Below are 24,521 nucleotides of genomic sequence, written 5' to 3' on the forward strand. Positions count from 1 at the left end.
CCATATGTTTGACTTAAATCCCTTTTCACGCGTGATTGCAAAAAAACTAAAATGCATTTGTAGTATGTCTGACATAGAGCATTTCACACGATAAAAGTGTAACTTATCTCGTTAGACACATTGAAAAAAAATTGGCTTACGCGTGTATAATGACTTAGTTCGTTATTCCCATACGTAAAGGAGGGTTTTTAAATTCGGCTTCTGACATAAATCAGTTTTGACAAAAAAATGACATAACACCTTTTTCACATGCACCCGCGAATTGCATGAAGGTTTTCTGTTAACCTAACCTCATTTTGTGATAAATTTTTACCCTGGACTTCCGTTTTTATTTTTATTAGTGAAAACACAAAGTATGCATTAAGTTATTATTGAAAGAAGTCTGGGTCAAATATACACACACACTGAACGGTAAAATATAAATTTAAAAAAACTGACGTCACAAATATATAAAAAACAATAACATAGAACTTAAATAGAAGAAAATAATAAAAAAGTAAAAAAGGAACTATCGAGATTTGAACCTACAATCTTGCAGCAAGACTGTTACTGTTTGCTGCGTTGACCGCTAGGCCACACCATTCATGCGATAGTTTGGAAAGAAAGGAGGGGACTACAAGATGTTATTAAAAATGAGTCCCGGCTCAAAATTGAATACGTCGTTAACGCAAGTTAAAACTGGACTCTTCTTCGCTCTTGTAATCTCTAGCTTCTCTAGAAGATCCAGCTTTTTCATGAACCACTACTACATTATTGGGGTAGGAAAAAATATGACCTGTTGACAATAAATGATTGGCAAACGCTGACTTGGTCTCGACAATATCGGTGGCTTTAAACTTGTTCACCAGACCTAGATGTTCTTGTACCCTTGTTGAAATTTTCCACCCGGACTGTCCCACATAAATCGTAGGGCAATCGGCACAATTCAAACTATAAACTCCCGATTTCGAAAGCGGATCTGGCTTATCCAATGGTTTAAACAGATTTCGCTTTACGGAATTAGAAGTCTTAAAATCGATTGAGATGTTAAAAGGTTTAAAGAATTTCGCCACCCCCTGGGAAATACCTTATAAAAAAAAAATATTATTGTTGTTTTTTCCTTATAGAAGATTTGATGATGCTCAGTACAGGCGAAACGAGTATCATCTTTTAACTTTGTTTTCAATATATGTGAGACCTGTGATTCACTGTTATTTTATCATGTTCTTGTGATTTTTTGTTGTTTAATTTTTTAATACATTGTACTTGAGACCGATCTCAAAAATATGGGTTCAGGTATTGCAAGCAAGTTTTTCCTTACATTTGCAAAAAAGCATTAAAAGCGTTGGCAATTTCTTAACCACTATTTAGCCTACTATTCTCTTGGTCCAAAATCTCACTTTCTCTATTTGCTTTATTAGTAATTTCATTAGTTACCCGCACTATTGCGAATTAATATATTGACTTCCACACCCAAGAACTGAGTTGGCCACACCTGTATATATATATTCTAGTACAATGAACGGTTAATGTCTTTAATTACCTCCCAACTCCTGCGACCACCTCTTCTCGTAACAATCGCTACTGGTACTGTACCCACTATCCACATTTTGCCTCTTGTGTTTTAACCTCGTGGCGAGGTGAGAAGGTCCGGGAGATCCCGCCCCGCCCTTCCTCGATCTTCTCCCGAGAGTCCCGGTATTCCCGCCGGTTTTACTTGCGATTTTCATCGCCTCAATCTCCAAATATTTAAAGATGTGCACTCGTCCCCGTTTACATAGCTGCAAAATCAATCATTAATTATGGAACTAAACAATTTAGTTTAGAGGCAAATCCAACGTGTAGTAATCAACCGAAAACAAGACTTACACTAGCTGGTGGACTCATTAAAGGGTTCTCATCGATGATTAAATCGATAATGCTATCCATTTCTCGCATCTCTATTGGTAAGGTGTTGATTCTGTTCGCGCTAAGGTCCAGCCTCATCAGTTTCAAGAATGTTATTTCTACTGGTACGGCGAGTAGAAGGTTGCTGCGTAAAACCAGAGATTGTAAGGAGCGTAGCTCTCCCATTCGAGGGGGGAAATGGGTTATTTGGTTGCAAGAGGCGTCCAGTTCGGTTAGATGGGACATTTTATAGAGATCGTCCGGTAGGCAGGAGAGTCGGTTGTTCGAGACCAGGAGAATCTATGGAGAAAATGGTATAATGAAAGTAAAATTAACATCAAAAAACTTCAACTAAGAATTTGTACAATACTTAGTTACATTTTTAATTAATTTTCTTTTAATTTCATTTTTTGATGTTCTTAAACTAATTTTTTAGTTTAAGAACATCAAAAAGAATCTGACAGTTATATATCCCATTTTTAAAACAGTTTTTAAGCCATGGCGCAATTTTTTCTAGACATTACCTTTATTTCTTTCCGGTAATTTAGATAAGACAAGATGCCATTTTTATATTTTATTTATTAATAAGTAATAACATTCAGTTTCTTGCAAAAAAAACTAGAAAAATACTTGAGTAGTTGTAACTTTAAAATAATGCCTCAATTTCCCGGATTTTTTTTTATGACTAGTATAGAAGAGCTGAAGTGTTTTCAATATCTGAAAAAAGTGACTTCTTGGAAAAAACTTGGAATAAGAATGACTTTAATTGTCTGGAAGAAAATCTGGATTCTGAGCATGAAAAACTTTTAATAATTTTCATCAATTTCATGAAAGATGCCAAGCAGTTGGAATATTTCATTCTTCCCAGGCAGTTCAAGAAAAAAAAAGAATTATCTAAGATTATTTCGATAACTTTCACTCCATGTTAGAATTCCATATGTAAGGAAAGGTATCACAAACAAATTTATAAACTATATGTTTATAGATGTTCTTTTGCAAATAAAGTCCATGCTGTTCCGACTTAAGATGACTATCAACTATGATACCAATAAGGTCTTTCAGACATTTAATTTTCCTTCCATATAACAATTTGTTATTGGTTATTAGACAGTTTTCGAAGATGAATACGTTTTGACGGTTAACATAGACATAAACGTTATCTTAGCCGCTGTTTGACAGTTCTGCAAAGAGTGTTTTCGAAATAGGTGACACGTTTACCGCTAACTTAACAATAGCAAAAAGCTTTATTTTCAAGAAATTCGTTTTCATTGTTTTCTTTGTGTGTTAACCTCATTTCTATTTGATATTAAACAAATTATAGATATGTGATTAATATTTGATCTACTTATATGATATCTAATTAAATTAGGTAGCGTTATTTAAAAATTGAAAAGTACCTAAAGTTACAATATGATTGAGGACTTTTAGTATCCTCCATCAGCTCTGACAGCGACTTAGATGATGCTCTATTGTTAGGAATAATTAATCCACCTATTAATAATATAAACCGGGCCAATATCTATAGCAATTTTAATTTAAACACTGTATCCTAAACAGAATTTAAACAACATTAGCGTTCGCTATGTTTATGGCTATGTCTATGGACAGCGGAGGGTGTCAGTAGGTATATACGATAAATGACACTTCAAATATCGTACATGTCAATTAGTGGTTACTGGTGATATTTTTAATGGTTGCGAAAACTGCCTATTGTGTTAAAATCTGACTGATTTGTATTTGTAAGAACAAAAGCGATATATTGAGTTGTTTGAATTTTAATATTTAGAGCGTATCTAAATGATTCCAAAACGATTTCAATAATTGCAAAGAAAAGCACTACTAACAGATAAGCTGTGCAGGTATGGTATGTGTGGCAAAATGTTTCAGGTATAAAGTGCATACATTATGGCTCTCAAGCTAGTTTTTGAGATCAGACCTGTTCATCCTTCTAAAACACCTCAAGTTAGGAATATTGAACTCTTATTTTTCAAAATATTTATAAATGATATTGTTGGTTGTTTTCAACATTATCAAATACTGCAAGATGATCTACTTAGGTCATAACCAGCTGAAACCTCATGATTCTATGGAAAACGTCTTTGTATGATGTGGCCTCCATTGCTTTTTGAGCAGAAAAAATCAAATTTTTCATGTTTCACATTCTTTGCTGATGTTCTGTGTCATTTTTTGACATGTGTAGTATTATTGTTTTTAAAATTATATTTTCTATTGAAATACTCCAAAATATTTGGCTTCATGTGAGTTAATTTTTATTTTCTTTTCTGTATTTGTGCACAATTTAGATATTTGTTTCAATTCCATTCTTCCATGTTCTATTTCCCATCCATTTTAGTTTTTCTCATGCACTTTGGGTCAAGTTGAAGCAAATTATTTCTTTCAGGAAGACAATGATAATGTACAAATAACTGTAAATGGAAAATATTGCTTACGAGAAAGAAATTAAATATCTGGGGGTAATTTTTAAATTATCATGCATATGCAGACTACATAATGAGAAAATTCTCAAAAAAATTTGTTTTTTTTTAACAGGAATCGGAAGCAATTTGTCAATGCACACAAAATTGATGTTATATAATGCCATTGCACTCCCACATTTGCAGTTTTGCTCAACATTGCTGTTCAATTTAAGACTGATTTTAAAATGTAATTGTTATACTCCTGTGAAATCTATGTTAAGTGTCCTAAATATGCTGTCTGTCAACCAAAGAATTATGTTTAGTGTCTATTTATTTATTTCTAAGTTAAAATAACATCTTTTACCTACCTACATATGTGATAAATTAGGAGTTTTTGAAGAGGTCCATAATTATGGTACTAGAAATCGCACAGATTTTATACTGATAGTATATTGTCTATAGATACTGTCTTACCTTAATTTTATTTATACAGTTTTCACTAATTTTTAACTTTTTTTATTAGTATCAGATCAGTTGCTCAACTCTCTCCTGTACAGAGGCTTAATAGAATTCAATAAATTACCTGTGATAATTTAACACAGTTCAAGAGGCTTATGAGCAAATTTATTTTAGATAGGTTGTAAGTTGTGTTCATTTTTATCGAATTTTAATGTGTAAGTGTATGTGTCTTATTTTTTATCTTTACATTGTGTGTCTTAAGTTAATTTTATTTATACAGTTTTAATTAATTTTTAACTTTTTTTATTAGTATATGTTTAGTTTTAGATATTAGTGTTCTCCTTAAAAACAATTCAGAACTTTTAGTTTTATTCTCATATTTAAGTGCCTCTATACTTTTTATAAATTGTTGTGCATATTTTTTTGTAGACTTAATGCTAAATAACAGAAAAATACTCATTATTTCCGTAGTTAACATTTTTTTTATTAACATTGGAACTCAACCTTTTTATTTTCAGGCAGTTGAAGTAACTCTTCTCTCTCAAAGTTCTCCTCATAGGAAGTTGATGTAATTTCTTGATTAATTTTTTTAGTAATTTACTGCTAAATACTTGTTTCTCAGCAAGTCAGTCCTTTTTAATTTTTTTTTTCGAAACATTTGATTTAAGGCCTTTCTGGTTTTTTCAAGCATTTGGAAATATTTAGAGTCATGCCTAGTTAGTCCAACTGATGCAGACACATTGCAGCCATTTTGTGTGTTTTCACCATTATCTTTCCACTAAATGGTTTCTCTTCACTTACATGTATTTGTACATTTCGATTCGCCCATTTTTCTATTTTTCTTGCTTTAAAAGCTCTTACTGCCAATATTTCCTTGTCGGTGTGTTAAATCAATTTTTTTTTAAATCTTTTATGCAGTTGAACCGAATTTTTATTACATATCTTATTCTTCACAGGTATTCAAAGTAATTTAGTCCTAGTCTCATGCAAGTTAATTAGGTTTTTTGAATCATTTGAATACCTCAAAAAAGGTAGGTCTTTTGGCACTAAAATCATCATTTGCCACTTTTACTTCTTCCAGACCTATCAAACATCTATAGACTAGATAATTCAGGCAGATGAAGTCATTTTTCCCACTTTTATTCTTTTTTTCAATCAGAAATAGTAATTTCTTTCTTCGGGCAGTAGAAGACATTTTTTCAAGTAGTTAAAATAATATTTTCAATTTTTTCAAGCACACTAAACGTTTCTTAGATTACTTATTGAATATGTAGCTTATTTCATTCAGACACACCAAATTACTTCATGCAGTTCATATAAATTAGTCCTTTTTCTAGCCCAATGGACCATTTTTGATTGTTTGACATTGTAAGGTATTCTTTTTTTACCAGACAATTTACTAGGCACTTTTTTTCATGTAGTTGAAATAATTATCTTTTTTCTACCAAGCAGTCGAGGCATTATTTTCATTATACCAGACACTTGCAGTCGTATCTATTTCATTCAGAGTTGAACCAAATTCTTTAACCAGGTAGCTTGTTAATTTCTTACAGACATTTGAATAGAATGTTGATATCTCTCAGTCAATTGAATTTCAACTAGAGTTTACAGTTTCTATTGTTGTTATGGAAGTTGTATTTTATTCATTTCAAGAATTTTATTCCCATTTTCTCGATAATTTAAGGCATTTTTGGCGTTTTCCAGGCGCTTAAAGGTTTGAAGACAATAAATGGCTTTTATCATTAAAAAAATCTGACTTTTTCACCTTGAAAATAAGTAATAAATATATTTTTTTATGACGTGATAGAACTATTTTCAGTAAAAATATTAACAAGCCACTTTAAGCACCTCAAACATTGCAATAAAAAAATAGTAAGCTTTAGACCTTAGGAGGGTGAGAAATATTTCAGATAATCAATATTCTCGTTCTCTATCATCCTCAAAAGAAAATTTTCAAATAAAAACTTCCAAATGCCTACTCGTTACCGCCGCTTGTTGATAATCCTCATTAACAACGGAAACTCATTAAAAAAAAATTGTTCATATTCGGGTGGTCAAGGTCAAGTTTTACACACTGTACTGTTCGTTTTGTTGAAAATTTGTTATGTAAATCGTTCATGTGGGTACGAATTTACTACAAACAATCGTGTATAATGTTTACAACGGCTGCTCGAGTGGGGATGTACAATCCTGTTAAAAATAACACGTTTGCAAATTTTTGAAGCAATTAAAAATTAAAAACAATAAGTCATGTTAAAATAAATTAATTAATAACTTTTTTTTAAAGTATGATCTAATTTGTAACTGTCGCGGTTCTGAGAACTGTGGATATTTTTCTTACCCAATTAAAATATTTGTTTTTATTTTACAGACATTTGAGAAAACATTTTTACGTTTTCTAGGGTTTTAAATATATCTTATTGCTTTCAGGCTGATAAAGTAATTTTATGATTTCTGGGCAGCTGAAGTCATTTATATTTTAGGCACACAAATCCATTTTTTTAGGCAGCTATTTTTTTCCAGTTACTGAAAGCCATTTTGTATTTTTTTCAGGCAGTTGAAGTCATTTACTTTTTTGACGTTGTTTATTTGATTTCTTGTCTGTGGTTTTGAGGCATTAAGTAGTAAGGGTCAATTTTATTTACTCTTTTCTTGGTCATTCTTATTCACTTTTTCATTTAAAAAAATTTATTTAATTATTCAAACAGTTAGGGTTATTTCTGTATTTTTTCCAGGCACATTCTTTGGTTGTTAAGCCAATTGATTTTTTTTTTAATGTTTTAAGAACGAAACTGATGTTTTTTTTTTTATTCAGTTGAAGTTTATTTCTTCTCTCAGGCATTTAAGGCTATTTTTTCAGGTTCTTGTATCCATTTCCTTTTGAGGAAATTAAAGTAATGTTTTATCCAAATGGAAAAGGTCAATTTGATAAACTGGCTTGTGAGCAATTCATATTTGTTTTGTCAGGCAATTTTTTAAATTTCTACCAGTAACTTGACGCTATTTTTTTAGTTAAAGGCATTAATTTAACAGGCACCTAAAGTTGATGTTTTTGCCAATAAAAAAATATTCCAGACACTGGAGACTTTTATTTTAGGCTATTTGCATTTATTTCTTTTTAGGCAACAGCCTGAAAAAATTGTTCTCCAGATAACAAAAGTCAATCTTATAATCTTTCTTGGCCATTGTTAATTATTTTTACAGACTCTTGACATTCTTTGCTCTTTTCAGACACTTTATTTTTATGTTTTTCTCAGGCAGTTGAAGCAATTTTTATCTAGATACTCAAAGTCAATCGTCTTTACTTTTCTCTTAACTATTTATTTTCCCAGGCCCTTAAAGTAACTTTTTGCCATTTTGAGGCATCTGTTATTTTCTGCTATCCAGTTCCATTTCTTTTCAGGCATTCCTTAAATATTTTAATTTATTTTTCCAGACATTGCTGTTAAAGCCAATTCAGACATTTTCAAAAATTTGATCCCAGGCAATAAGGTCTTGTCAGTTGAACTAATTTAGAATATTTCTTCTCGAAGACAGTTTATTTAATTTTTCAGGTATTCTTTATCTATCTTTATTTTCTTCTTCGGGGCTATTTTTTATTTATTTCGTAGCACATGGAGCCATTCTTTCTTTTTTTTTTTTAAACTGTTGTAGAATATTATTTTTTTCTTCAGAAATTTGAAGCCATTTTATGTATATCTTTTCCAGTCATTCTCATTTATTTCTAGGTACCTAAAGCCATTATTTGCTTTTTTAGTCAATAGAATAGTTATTTATGTAACAAGTGTGTAAAATATTCATGGGAATTGTCGCATTCGCCTACGGCTCAAGTGACAAATTTCCCATTCATAAAAAAAGGAGATTTTACACAAGTGCAACATACAAAATTTTTTCTACTACCGAAGAAAAAATCAAAAATACTTTACGCACTTAATTTTTAAACGTTTTGACAAATTATAAATTAAATGTCAAATAAACGACAAATTACTTTTTACGCACTAGTACGTAAAAAGACTTTTTTAGCCACTGGTGCGTAAAAAGTGACACCTTGGGAAGTGTGTAAAAGTGAGTATTTTACGCACGGTAGTAGAAAAATATATTTTTTTAAATTTTATTCAGCTCTTAAAACCCTTTGTTAGGTAGTTAAAGTAATTTAGTTAATGACTTTGTCTTAGAGAGATAAAGCAATTTTTAATTTGTTCCTTTATGTCCTATGGATACATTTTCTTTTCAGAAAGTTAAACTATTTTTTTTATCTAGTGAGTAAATCTTAATTTTATGTACTTTTTCTTAGCCATTTTTATCTATTTTGCCAGACTTTTGCACTTTTGAGGCAGTTAAATTAATTTAATTCTTTTGCTACACAATTAAGCATATTTTATAATATTCCTTAACCAGGCACAATTGTTTTTTCTTTAAGCAACGTAATTTTTATTTTTTCCAGACGTTTTTTAGTCATTTTCATTTCAAAGTCATTCTTTGATGGTTTACCTAATTAAAACATGTTTTAAAATTTCAGTTCATTTCTTCAAGACGAAAGAAGCCAATCTTTGTTGATCGTTGCGTTTTTTTAGGCAGTTAATGAAATTAATTATTTTATTCAGGCAGCATAAATTTCATTTTCACTCTTTGTTATTTTCATTTATTTTTCCTGGAATATAAGAATGACTCTGCCTTTTATCTAATTGAATTTTTTTTTTAATTTTATTCTAGACAAGGAAATATTTATTTGATTATTTTGGTGCAGCTATGTTAATTTAGTTTATTTTATCTCTCAGGAAGTTAAGGCTATTTTAAATTTTTTTTCCAGATCCTTGGATCCATTTTCATTTCAAAATGATAAATTATTATTGTTTTGATCCAAAAAGTACGTTAATCTTACGTAAAGTAATTTATTAATTTTTCCAGCCAATTAGGGCTATTTTTTAGGCCAATTAGAGGCTCTCGTTGTTTTTCTTAAGCAGTTGAATAAATGAATTATTTTATGCAGGCAGCATAATTTTAATTTTCTTTTTTCTAATCATTTAAACCTAATTTAAGAATTTCGGCCTTAAACTTTTTCATTTATTTATCTAGGCATTTAAAGCAATTCTAAAGCAAAAAACCCTTTTTTTCATGCATTTGAAGTAATGTATTAAATTTCTTAGATGATACGAGCTATCTTTTAATTTCTTCTAGGCACTTAAAGCCATTTTTGATTTTTTTCCATAGTAACAGTCATTTTTATCCAGGCAACAAAGTCAATCATCTTTTTTTCTTTTTTACCAGTTCTAATTTATTTTCCTAGACCTTGGAAAGCCATTTTTTACTCGATTCAGGCAATTACAGCAATGTCTTTTTTTTGCCGGGCAATTAGGGTTTTTTGTTTGTTTCTTCCAAGCATATGAAGTTATTTATTTTCAGGCAGTAACAATATAATCAAGGCAGCATAATTTTAATTTTTTTGAAGCCATGCCAAGCATTTATTTCCTTTGAAGCCTTTTTTATAGCAGTTGAACCATTTCGATTTTTCTCCCAAATACTTGGAACCATTTTCTTTGCAGGCACACTTTTTGCTCTTTTCGGTAATTTACAGTACCTACTTAAGTTATTTGTTTTCCTTCAAGACAATTAAAACCATTTTTTTCCAGGGATTTCAAACCATTTTTATATTACTTCCAGACATTTTTTATATTCCTCAATGAGTAGAAATGAATTTGACCCGATCCAGACTTCTTATCTTAATTCATCCAAGCATTTAAAGGCAATCAACAGGAGATTTTTACGTATCCACTAGATTTGCAGGAAAAGTTTAAGCAAATTGTATTTTATCAAAAAAAAATCTAGTAAAAAACATATTTTACCTAAGTGCACCACTGTAGCCAATTTTAACTTACTTGTATGGGTAAAAGACAAATTTCCCTTGGCAAAGTAGTCAGCTGGTTCCTGCTGAGATCCAAAAAGTTCAAACATTGCAAGCTACTTATCGTGTCAGGAATATGCCGGATCGAGTTGTGGTAACAGTGGAGCCTTTCTAAAAAGTGGAAATCCGTTACTTCTTCGGGAAGCTCGTTGAAGCGGTTTTTCGAAAGATCTGAAATTAAAAAAAAAAAGAAAATTATAATAATTGCCACGATGAAAACCCCTATCTTAGTTCACACACTTTTCCGCCTCTGTGCCCTCCCAAGCATAAAGCCTGAAAGTTCTTTGTGCTTCTTTGATGTTTTTTAATCATGTGAACCATCTTGACCTATTTCCGTTAAAAGAGTGATAAAATGGGGCCCTTAGTTTATTTAAATGACACATTTTTGTGTATAAGGAGTATTATTGGTTTTATTGTTTTAAACACAGCACGCGTTTACCAAGTGAAAACAAATAGAAATGCTCGCAACTGAATGCGTCTATTCAATTATACGTGCTCAGGCACAAACCGAAAATAATCAAATCAAAAAGTCGTAAATCGATTTGACTTTTATTCGTTTAAGTCCAGATGGATAGAGGTTTTTAACGGTGTCAAATATGACAATTAAATAAATATTTTTTAATATTCTATGCACCACACCCCGTATAGTATCAGGACGACAATCCGTAGGAAGACGTAGTTTTTTTTTAAAAATATCTTTCTCTTTTTAATTGCGAGTGGCATCATTTCCTTTGCGAACAACAAAACGGTCTTTGTTTTAAGCTCGTAATTGGAAAAGGCGCAGTTTCTTCATTATTTAAACGAATAGTTCTGTGAAAATGTTTTGCGCAAAAAATTCCACGATAAGACATTTTTTGTTTAAAGAATTGGGATTTATTGGGCCTTAATTTAGGAAAAAAAATGTGCTTTTTAAGATAGGTGGCAAGGCCTATTACGAAATGCTCATTTTGACACCAAATAATTACAAAGTATTTTATTATAACAAATCATAAAACTAATGTCTCTATTAATTAATTAAATAAATACAAGGATAAATAATTATTGTAATTAGTAGAAACTGAATTGCAATCTTTATCTTAGAACATTGAAACACTAGAATTAGCATTGCCATGGAACCACGGATAGTTTGTTTGCTTGCAAGATCTCTGATCTAATGATGTCAAATGCTTATGTACAAATGGCAAAAAAGTACTATATATTTATAATAAAGAACAAATATATCACCGCTTGTTGTTTTCTCCTATCCAAAAGAGATTCCGTCATAAAAGTCTTATGCATACTCGTATATGAGATCATATAGGGATATTCATTGTGCTTTCTAACATAGAGATACCTGGCAAATCTTTTCTCCACTTGATCAATATGTGTTATTGTCATAGGCATCCAGATATGTGACGCATATTCCAGGTGCGGTCTCACCAAGGCATTATATAATCTTATTATAGTTGGTATTTCAAAATTCTTGCTGTTTCTAATTATAACACCCAAAGATTTAAGAGCCTTTTGTATAATGTACATGAGATGATTATTAAACTTGAAATTCGAATTAAAAACAACACCCAAGTCTCTGGTTTCAATGGAACGGTTTAATTTAATGCCGCTAATATGATAACTGGATATACTCATTAATGGAAACATTTATTAACATTCAATGATATTCCATAGGTTTTGAACCAATTACTAATACTCTCAATATCCAACTAGAGGCTGTCGCCGTCTTCACGTGATGTAACAGTCTTAAAGAATTTGAAATCATCCGCGAACAATAAGCCAGCCGAGCAGGAAAGGCTGTCGGGTAATGAGTTAATAAAGCTTATAAAAAATAAAGGCCCTAGATTGCTACCCTGGGGCACTCCCGAGGTGGGGACAAAGCTCTCAGAGCATCAAAGCTCAAAGCATCAGTCCGACGGATAAGATCGCAAAAAACAATAGGCATCCTCAGATATGCCTAATTTAACCAATTCATTCAGCAACAGATCATGTTTAACCTTATCAAATGCCTTTTCACAGTCTGTATAAATAATATCTAATTAGTTCTTATTTAATATGGCTTCAGATCTATGTTGTACTGTAAGATTTGTTACTGTGGACTTATCTATTATAAAACCATGTTGAAATTTGGAGATTTTAGGTTTTAGAAATTCAGACATTTGATTGAGCAATATTATCTCAAAGACTTTTGCAATGACATTAATCAAGCTAATAGGCCGATAGTTCCTGATATCTCCTCTGTCACCACTCTTGTATATAGGGGTTACTACAGAATACTTCAAAGCATTAGGAAACTCGCTGGTTTTTATAAATTAAAAATATATGCCAGAGGTTTTACCAAGAACTCCGCCAACTCTTTATAAATATATGCGGGGATATTATCAACCCCTGTAGACTTTTTTGGCTTTAGTTTTTTAATACTATTCAGTACGTCTTTTTCCGTTATCTCCAAAAATTGAAACATCTGCCTCCCCCAAGTATGAAACCCTTTTACTGTCATTCCCTCGTGATTCAAAGACTGATTTAAAATATTGTGCAAAGGCATTCGCAATGTCATCAGGACTACTACATATTTGGCCATCCAGACTCATCCTTCCCGGCATCTCTCCCTGTCTTTTTTTGGTGCGCCAAAAGGAACTAGGATCGATATTTATGTTATTTTCTAGAGTTTTTTTGTATTCATAATATTCTCGATTTATTTGTGTCTTAATACTTTTTCTCAAATCACAATACTGAGCTTTTACATGAGAATTAAGATGATTTTTTGTGAATAATTTGTGTTATTTATTTTTATTTCTAATTTTGTGCACCAAATCCATAATCCATGGAGTACCACACAATCGAGGTTTGGAAATTGCACTTTTTTTAAGCTGTTTAGGAACAGTTTTGTCCAAACAGTCATACATTATATTATAAAATGACTCCAGACTTTCATTTACATTCTGTTTCTGCATGCTAGACCAATCATACTCCTTGAGTAGATTATAAAGTAAAGAAAAATTACCTTTGGAAAAGTCATATAAAAACTCTCTAGATATAGAAGGCTTATTACTGTCTTCTTTTATGGGTATTTCAAATGACAATGCAGGGTGGTACTGGTCTTCTGTCACCAAGGGCTGTTTAGAGTGACCAAGATTATAAAGTTTTAGATTTGAGACAAGCAGATCCAGGCATCGACCCCTAAAAGTATTAATATTATTAAATTGATTCAAATTATTTAAGCTAAAGAACTCAGAAAGTAACACATTTTTATCATTATTACGGATATTAAAATAGGTTAGATTAAAATCACCCAAGATGATCAATTTGGTTTCCTCCCATACCATTGTGGTTTCAAGTAGATTAAAATAGCTTTTATAAGCCTCTAATCATGAATTTGGTTGAAAATACACAACAGATACATAGACAATACATTTTTTAAAAAACAAATTACAAATTTAATTGATAGAATGCCTATATCTCCTAAAATTCCCAAGAAATTTTAATAATTTTTTGTCCAGACATAAAAAATTAATAACTAAATCGATTTATGGCAGTTACAAGCCTCTATAAACTACGAATTTTTTGTGAAAATGAATTAAAAAGTCAAATGTTAAAGAAATGAAAAAGGCCGTAACTCCCAAAGGATTTGGATAAAACTTTTTATTATAAAAGACATACGATTTAGTTCTTCATTGTTAATATCTGGACAAGTTATTAAAATTCCTTGGGAATTTCAGGGGGTACGGGCATTATATCGATTAGATAACAGCAGACGCGGACTACGTTAACGACATATGCTGCGTTTTTGATTTTCGTCGCTGGATATCAATCGGACGCTTCACACATGCAAAAATATCCAGAAAGACGACACAAAGTGGCAACAATGGATGAGTAAACAAATGAGGTAATCTACATTGCCAAGTTGCTTTTTTCCATTAACTCCATAATAATTTTCGTTAAGAATATTTTTTTGTTCTGAAAAGTTTGTTGATGAGTCTCAAAATATACAGTAGTGGCCAAAAGTAGATAGACAAAGTATTATTTTCATTTAATTATTTAAAGATTTACCCACAGGTCCCCTAGATTTTAAATTATTGTTATTTGTAAGGTGGTCTATAAAAAGATATCAATAAATTTCAGTTAAATATTTTGCTTGCTATCAGATAAAGCAATAATATAAATATAGCTGGTCAAAAGTAGATAGACAAAAACAATTTTGGAATAATTTTTTTGTCTAGATATTTATAAAATAAAATTAGTATAGTATTGTTTCTCTTTAACTCAAGGTGCAACATGCCACGCGGAATTAGATTCTCTCTTGATTTAAGACAACGCATTATTAATGCATATCGCGCGGGTGATCGTCAAATTGATATATTAAAAGAAAAGCTGTTTGGGCAATTATCAAAAGATATGAAAGGACAGGATCATTAGAGCCAAAAATAAATCTGGTCGACCAAAAAAAATGGACATTAGAGCTGTACGCAAATTAAAACAAATTAGCCAGAATAACCCTTTCATGATTTCTCGTCAAATTCAGATAGAATTACAGGCTCTAGGGATTTGTAATGTGTCCTCAAGGACTGTAAGACGAATGTTGGTAGAAGAGAATTTATTTGCACGTAGGCCAGCAAAAAAACCATTGCTTTCAAAAAAGAATCGCTTAGCCCGATTGGAATTTGCCCGTCAGCATATACACTGGACAAAGCATGAATGGAAACGTGTTTGCTGGAGCAACGAATCGAAGTTTAATTTGTTTAATTCCGATGGAATTAAATATGTTAGACGTGCTTCCGGACAGCGTTTGAATCCCAAGTACACAAAACCCACAGTTAAGCATGGAGGTGGATCAGTGATGGTTTGGGGTTGCTCAGGTTATGGAATGGGCCCGTTACATCGCATAGAGGACATAATGGACAGGTTTATGTACAGGGATATTCTCAGAGATGTTATGTTGCCCTATGTCGAAGACAATTTACCATTGAGATTCCAATTCCAGCAAGATAATGACCCGAAGCATTCCTCCAAAATTATGAAGCTATTTTTCGAAGAAGAAAAAATACCAGTTTTAAAATGTTTTGAAATCCCAGTCACCCGATATTAATCATATCGAAAATTTATGGGAAATTGTAGATCGTGATATTAGGGATACAAACTATTCAAATAAAGGTGAATTATTCGAACGGTTGCAACAGAAATGGAAAAATATTGGTTTTAAACTCATAGACAATCTTATTGAATCAATGCCACGTAGATGTCAGGTTGTAATAGACAATAATGGGTATTTTACAAAATACTAATATTGTAGATGGTTTAGTTTGTAATAAAAAAAAATACTTCGAAAAAAAAAGAGTATTGGTTATTTTTTAAATTTGTCTATCTTCTTTTGTCCAGCGTATATTTAGTTATTTCTTATTATTTACCAAATTAGGTGATATACTTAAGTGTCTTTATTATAGAATTTTTATTACCTTTGATTTTTTTAAAAAACCATTTGTCTATCTACTTTTGCCCATTATGTATATTATTTAAGTTAGAAAATAAAAGAAAATGTTAAAGAGTACATTTTTAGCTGTATACAACACATTAAAACATATTCAGTGGATTAAGAAAAATACAGGGTTTTACAGAATAAGATGCTGATGTTTTAGGGTGTAACTTTTGAGTTACAGAGTGTTAAAAGTTGTCACCACATTTAATATTAAAGTACCATTAGACTTCTAAAATTAGAGTTGTTATACTTTAATGACAAAATATTGTTATACACATATGTTTATGTTTTTACATGTTTATAAAATAAATATTTTTTTTAGTTACAATTTGACCATGCGTAAAGTAATCGCATGTCGGACGAAAAAGTCAAGAAATCCAATTTGCCCTAAATTAAATGGTGATTATAAAAAAAGTCTTTATTTCACGGAAAATCAGTGGCGTACATAATCTTTTTAAAAATATTTAGTCTTCGTTCCTGTCACTTGGTTAAACTTTAAAAAATCTCCTATATCAAAAAATGGCTGTTGACAATCGGAGGGCGTGTGCTAAATTTCATAAACATATCTGGAAAGTTATTAAAGTTATGATGAAGAAACGCTTTTTTTCTTAAGATTTTAACACCCTGTAGCTCATGGCTTTAGGACATGGCTTTATTTGAATTTTTCTTCTTAAAATCACCTAAAAATTAACACCCTTAAGAAACAGAATCTTCTGTTTCTTAAGGGTGGTCTTCTTCTTTAAGGTCTGTGTACATTCTGTAACACCCTGTATATATTGTATGGAAAAGTGGAAAATCGATTTAACATCATTATCTTAGAGATTGTGAACTCAAACACCTCGTCACCTATGGTTTGCAGTTAGGCTTATTCTAGGCATTTAATATTCTAAGCTTCTGACTATTTCTCGCATATACCCTTCTTTCCAAACTATCCCATTATGGTTTTCAGGGAAAAAGTATTAACTTCATACTTGTCAAATTGCACAGTCAGTCTATTTTAATATATTGTTTCGAAAACATAGAGTCCCTTAAGAGCTGATTTTGCAGATGACACCACACAATATATCATACACATTCAATGTCAGTTTTAGTCTTGTCTCTTTCCTCTCCTATTATTCTAACTTGCCCTTGCGCTGATTCCTACACTTTACCATTATCTATTAAGTGAGTCTCATGGGTATCAGTTTTAAAAAATCACAGTACACTCCGATTACCAGAAGAGTATATTTATTCATGATAAATAGTGGTTAACACTGATCTTTTTTTTTTTAGTAGATCAATCTTTAAAAGCATATTATTTGTGTAATTGTCACCATCATCCATCCCACATAGATGTCTGTGGAATTAACGAGGCTGTTGTTTGAACCGAAGACTGGTTTCTTGCAAATATTTTGCCATTTTAAAGTATACAATGGAGTGTCACTACTACAACATTAATTTTTCAAGAGCCTTTTTTCGTAAGAGCACCCAAGTTGCTTAAAAATCAAAATAATCACCCTTACAGTAACATAAACATTATTTTAAAAATGATGTACTGTTATGTGTCTGTCATCGTAGCAACACAAGTAGTATGCCTTTCATGTCCAACAGCCATGAAATTATAAAGAAATCCGTGTCTTTTCGTTGTGTAACGATCGTATTACCAGCCTTACGTTCCGTCGACATTTTAACGAGCTTATCAATCGACTTAATAACTGAATGGTGCTGGTTTTTAACAAGTTTAACTCGGAAAAAGAGGTTTTCGTTCGAGACACAATTACGTATTTACACTGCGCTCTATTGTTCGAACAGATAACAAAGAGGGGAATAAACTGTAGTTTTAAGCCGACCTTAATTTAACTCCTTATATACCACCTTATGCTTTATTACATAAAATCTCTCAGATTACTGACTTTTAAAAAGCCATTAATCTCCTATTACCGAAAAGCAAACGTCGCGCCAGTCTGTTACCTACCTGCGATGTCAAAGCACTTCCTAAGGGCTTTTTAGGGGTTTTGTTGCACCTGCTGTGCGGTTTGATGGCACGTGGCAATCTTAAAATACGTATTTTTTTTTATGGGAGACTCAAGTTTAGAATTTAACTAGGCGAAACGTTTAATTTTAAACTCGAAACAGCCGTAAAACGTTGAGGAAATTAAAGGCCTTGTATTTAATGACCCAACTTTCGAATGACTAATGTCTTGCTATTAATTTTTATACTTAAGAGTGACAAGGAATAATGGGAAAGTACTGGTTTGTTTGGATGTAATTTAATGTAGATAGGGCTTGAAGTGTTTAAAATGTTATACAGGGCGACAATTTAGATACTTATAATGGTGCCATTGATGTGAAATTTTAAATTTCTGAACAGAATTTTATTAATTAATCATTTTACCAAGTTTACGCTTAGGTGTCCCTGCACCGATTAACTTTAAATAACTTTTCATTGATGAAAACCAGAAGGATGGAACTTGTAGGTTGACTATTTCATATATTAAGTTTTCCATATTAGAAATTTTAAATTCGTAAGTTAAATAGTTTTTGACTTATGATTTTTTAAAGTTGACTTATCTAGAAACTGTATTTTTGAGTCCATGAGTCACTGCTCCAATTAATTTTTAATAACTATTGAATGATGAGGCCCAGAATTATCAAAATTGCAGGTTAACTATTTATTATTATAAGTTTTCCAGGTTAGAAATTTCAAATTCGTAAATTAAATAGTTTTTGACTTATGGTTTTTTAAAGTTAACTTATCTAGAAAATATATTTTTGAACCGATGAATCCTGGCTCAAATTAATTTTTAATAACTCTATACTGATAAGTCCCATAAGGACGAAACTTGCAGAATGAGTACTAATTGTATTAGGCTTCCTATGTTATAAATTTCAAACTCGTAAGTTAAATAGTTTTTGACTTATTATTTTTTAAAGTTGACTTATCTAGAAACTGTATTTTTGAGTCCATGAGTTACTGCTCCAATGAATTTTTAATAACTCAAGACTGATGAGTCCTATAAGAATGAAACTTGCAGAATGAGTACTATATATATTAAGCTTCCTATGTTATAAATTCCAAACTCGTAAGTTAAATAGTTTTTTAATTATGATTTTTTAAAGTTGACTTATCTAGAAAATATATTTTTGAGCCGATGAGTCTTTGCTCAAATTAATTTTTAATAACTCTAGACTGATGAGTCCTATAAGGATGAAACTTGCAGAATGAGCACTAATTATATTAAGCTTCCCATGTTATTAATTTCAACTTCGTAAGTTAAATAGTTTTTGACTTATGATTTTTTAAAGTTAACTTATCTAGAAAATATATTTTTGAGCCGATGAGTCCTTGATCAAATGAATTTTTAATAACTCTAGACTGATGAGTCCCATAAGGATGAAACTTGCAGAATGAGTACTGATTATATTAAGCTTCTTATGTTATAAATTTTAAATTCGTAAGTTAAATAGTTTTTGACTTACGATTTTTTAAAGTTGGCTTATCTAGAAACTGTATTTTTGAGTCCAAGAGTTACTGCTCCAATGAATTTTTTTAATAACTTAAGACTGATGAGTCCTATAAGGATGAAACTTGCAGAATGAGTACTAAATATATCAAGCTTCCTATGTAATAAATTTCAAATTCGTAAGTTAGTAATAGTTTTTAACTTATGATTTTTTAAAGTTGACTTATCTAGAAACCGTATTTTTGAGTCAATGAGTCGCTGCTCCAATTAATTTTTAATAACTCTTGAGTAATGAGGTCCAGAACCATAAAACTTGCAGGTTAAGTATTTATTATTGTAAGCTTCCCATGTTATTAATTCCAACTTCGTTAGTTAATTAGTTTTTGACTTATGATTTTTTAAAGTTGACTTATCTAGAAACTGTATTTTTTGAGTCCATGAGTCACTGCTCCAATTAATTTTTAATAACTCTTGAGTGATGAGGTCCAGAATCAAAAAACTTGCAGGTTAAGTATTTATTATTGTAAGCTTCCCATGTTATTAATTCCAACTTCGTAAGTTAAATAGTTTTTGACTTATGATTTTTTAAAGTTGACTTATCTAGAAACTGTATTTTTTGAGTCCATGAGTCACTGCTCCAATTAATTTTTTATAACCCTTGACTGATGAGGCCCAGAATCATGAAACTTGCAGGTTGAGTATTAATTATATTAAGCTTCCCATGTTATTAATTCCAACGTCGTAAGTTAAATAGTTTTTGACTTATGATTTCTTAAAGTTGACTTATCTAGAAAATATATTTTTGAGCCGATGAGTCCTTGATCAAATGAATTTTTAATAACTCTAGACTGATGAGTCCCATAAGGATGAAACTTGCAGAATGAGTACTAATTATATTAAGCTTCTTATGTTATAAATTTTAAATTCGTAAGTTAAATAGTTTTTGACTTACGATTTTTTAAAGTTGACTTATCTAGAAACTGTATTTTTGAGTCCAAGAGTTACTGCTCCAATGATTTTTTTTAATAACTCAAGACTGATGAGTGCTATAAGGATGATACTTGCAGAATGAGTACTAAATATATTAAGCTTCCTATGTAATAAATTTCAAATTCGTAAGTTAAATAGTTTTTAACTTATGATTTTTTAAAGTTGACTTATCTAGAAACCGTATTTTTGAGTCAATGAGTCGCTGCTCCAATTAATTTTTAATAACTCTTGAGTAATGAGGTCCAGAACCATAAAACTTGCAGGTTAAGTATTTATTATTGTAAGCTTCCCATGTTATTAATTCCAACTTCGTTAGTTAATTAGTTTTTGACTTATGATTTTTTAAAGTCAACTTATCTAGAAACTGTAGTTTTGAGTCCATAAGTCATTGCTACAATTAATTTTTAATAACTCTTGACTGATGAGGCCCAGAATCATGAAACTTGCAGGTTGACTATTTATTATTATAAGCTTTCCATGTTATTAATTTCAATTTCGTAAGTTCAATAGTTTTTGACTTACGATTTTTTAAAGTTGACTTATCTAGAAAATGTTTTTTTTTTGAGTCTATGACTCCCTGCTCCAATTAATTTTCAATAACTAATGAGGCTCAGAAGCATGAAATGTGCATGTTAAGTATTTATTATTCTTTCCTTGTTATAATTTCCAAACTCGTAAATTTTTGGTTCAAAAATGCATTTTTTGACTTGAAAATGCTTTTTTGAGTCCATGAGCACCTGTATCAATTAATTTCTAATAACTTTTGACTGTTGAAGCCCAAACTTATGGAACTTTCAAATCTGGTAGTAAACATTTTAATGCTTCCTGTGGGATACTTTTAGGCCAAATCACGAGTTATAATTCGACTTTTTGATTATATCCTTGGACCTCTTGAAGTAACATTGTGCGAAAACTAAAACTGCCCCGATAGTATCGACCTGGTTTCCATTCAAAATAAAATTTCTTCAACTATTCCCATAAATTTCACGGTTTCCACGAGGTATTTTTAGAGTCCCCTACGCCCAGACAATCCAAAACAAATCCAGACTAAGTCAAAGCGGGCAATAAAAGATCAATAAACGTTCAAGAATAGGTTTTATAACAAAACGGGTTGGTATTTATAAAATACTAGGATAGACATATGAAAAGTATACAGTTTTTCATGTATAAATTTGTATATATGCTCATATATATTTAATTATACCTTTATTACGGAACGTGTCACTCCAAATATAAAGACTTTATCGATTTGGGGAACAGATGTTGCCAAGAGGGGAGCTGAAAATAGAAATTAAGATATAAACGCCTCTTATGCGACCAGGGTGTGAAAAGGTATTATATGAGTAAACCATTAGTCGAGAAAACCTATAATTTCCCTATTGTATTCAACGTCTAATAAAATGTAGCATTCAAAATCCGAAACTTTGCATAAAATGTTTTTTATTTTTTTCCGCTTTTAAAGAAAAATTGTCCCAAGATGGTTTCATTAAATAGAAAATTTGACGTTTCGCCTTTGAATGGTCATCATCAACGTATGTTTTTAAAATATTTTGCACCTTTTATATATTTTTTAAAGAATTAAATGTTTTTCATAACAAAACTGTCTTTCTCTAATAGGCATGGTGGTAATTAGGTATAAACAATAAATTTGACATGCGGTTTACGAGATAAACAATTGGTTTCCATCCAATCCAATTTTGTTGTAATTTGGCAGTGTAATTTATACTAGTAGGGTGTTAATTTAGTCCTGGTTTAACTACGTTTTTACGCCCAATGTCATCGCGAACCATATCTACAACTTCTGTGGATTTTTTTACTCTCTGGATAAATTACTCAAACGTACAAATATATTGCTGTCTCAGTCAAATATAAGTATATACAAATATATTAGTGTCTCAATAAGTTTTTTTGCAAATATTTTTAATTTAACAATTATTACAATAAATAAGCACTAAAGTAAAACATGTAAACTAACGAATTTTATTAACTTAAGTTAGTTGGTTAAATGGCCTCCTTCGGCGTCAATACAACCGTCTGGCTGCCTCATCACTGAATTACGCACTCTCCGGAACATATCTGGCATATTTTTATTATGTCATATGAATTAATGATTCTATTTCCTAGATCCTGTTCACTTTCAATAAGAATTTTGTATACCAACGCTTTTAGGTGCCCCCAGAAAAAAATAATCTAAGGAACACATGTCGGGCGAGCGAGGAGGCCAGAGTTTGTTTCATTTTATTTCATTTATTCGTAAACAATATTTTTACAGGTCAAGGTATATGTACTAAAAAAGTAAAAAATATAAAATTATTACATTTAAAAATTATAAAACTCCAATTACAAACACATATGTGCACAGACATTACAAAACAAAGTTAAAACATGATTGAAAGTACTTCTCAAATAAATAGAAGGCATTCATTAAAAGGCAGTTTTTTACTCGCCCTTTGCCTTAACACCTGTTGGAATACAATTAAAAAACTTTGCGGCTAAATACCTGGTTCCGTTTCTGGACCTTTCAAGTCGGTTAAAATCTGGCACAAGATCTGTTCAGTTTCTTCTAGTTGGATAGTTGTGAAAGTGTTCATGAGTTTTATAGAGATTTAAGTTTTGATGGACATGCAGCAAGCACACGTAGAATGTAAACAGAAGGTAGGATCAAGATTTTAGGCCTCTTAAATGATTGCCTGCAATCTTCACGATATCCCAGTCCATTTAGGATACGAATGCATTTTTTCTGCTGCCCAAACACCTTGTCTATATGGCCCCATGACAAAATAGCATACTATGGAAAATTACTATGGTATGCTGTAAGAAGGATTTGCAGAGAGGTTATGTTTGCCAAAGTTCTAAATAAAAATAGAGGTAACACCAAGAAATTTAGCCTCCTTTGCACAATTTGAGATAGTAGGATGATCAACTGTATTATGTCTCAAGGTAAAGTTAAGTTTTTAAGTTTTAAAGGAAAGAGTATTTGCCAAAAACCACTGAAAAAGGTTGTTTTCGGAGGTCTGAAAATCCATGTCATCAATATGTGGGTTTGCTCTCAATTACAAGTGTGGTGGAGCCCTGTCGTGCATTTATCACATACAAAACATTTCCAGGACTGAAAGTTCTTCTAAAAGTCAAGGTAAAACAAATTCCAAAAACCTTTAATATTCTTCTCCATGAGGTCTAGGTGGAAAAAACATGTGGCGCAATTAGATTCCACCGATAATCATTAGGTCACCGATAATTCGATTCCAGATATTGAAAGAAAGCCCATGAAATTTATTTTCTATTAAGGAGTGTGGGTTGGGTTGGGAAAATTGATATATTTGACTTTGCAAACTTGGATTTCTTCTTATTTTGCTTTGTAACATCCCTACTTAATATCTTAGAATGCAATGTTAGCTAGTTTTAAGTTTCAACATGTGTTCAAAGAAAATTAAAGCCGCCATGTTATTTATTTACTAGGTATATCATCAATAATATTAGATGTAATGACTGATGTTATTTTATAGAATTGATAAATATAAGACCTAATATCAATCTAAGGACCAGATGCAGGGAGATTTTTGTGTTAACTTGCGCAGTAACTTTCTCTGGTTTAAATATTTTTGGCTGAAAACTGTCATCTGTTAAAGAGCAATTATCTAACATTGGTTAATGCTAGTATAATCTATAGGTGTTATATTATTTTGTAGATTTTAGTTAGTAGTTATCCCTTACATCTAAGTACCTTCAGGTGTTTGTAAGATGTTGAATAAATAAATAAATAATTTAAGGGTTATAAGGGATTAGGATCAGAATTAAGTCGCCACTAAAATGACAGCCCTGTGTCAAATGGTATATTACTCTCCTAGCAGAGTAAGTCAATTAACGTATTTTTTACGGTAATTTTCGAAATACATTTTCAACCTTTGACGGTATCTATTTAAGGTTTTCAGATCAAAATAACATTTTCATTAAAGCATTAACGGTGACGTGCTGAAACT

General features: G+C 31.2%; 1 protein-coding gene across 4 annotated transcripts in view; it reads right to left on the reverse strand.

Moving 5' to 3' along the window:
• The window catches only part of LOC126740711 (leucine-rich repeat and calponin homology domain-containing protein), an 87,550-nt gene that overhangs the window by 47,923 nt on the left and 15,106 nt on the right, over nucleotides 1-24,521 (reverse strand). For all 4 annotated transcript variants that reach the window (XR_007661975.1, XM_050446844.1, XM_050446843.1 and 1 more), the window contains exons 2-4: nucleotides 10,619-10,815; nucleotides 1,849-2,166; nucleotides 1,523-1,760 (exon numbers count right to left, since the gene is read on the reverse strand). Coding sequence is in view for 3 of the 4 variants with exons in the window: in XM_050446844.1 (XP_050302801.1) it covers nucleotides 1,523-1,760; nucleotides 1,849-2,166; nucleotides 10,619-10,815 (753 nt within the window). In the remaining variant the exon portion in view is untranslated. The remainder of the gene's footprint in view (nucleotides 1-1,522; nucleotides 1,761-1,848; nucleotides 2,167-10,618; nucleotides 10,816-24,521) is intronic.

This window comes from Anthonomus grandis, chromosome 9 (genome assembly GCF_022605725.1).
Source record: "Anthonomus grandis grandis chromosome 9, icAntGran1.3, whole genome shotgun sequence".
NCBI lineage: Eukaryota > Metazoa > Arthropoda > Insecta > Coleoptera > Curculionidae > Anthonomus > Anthonomus grandis.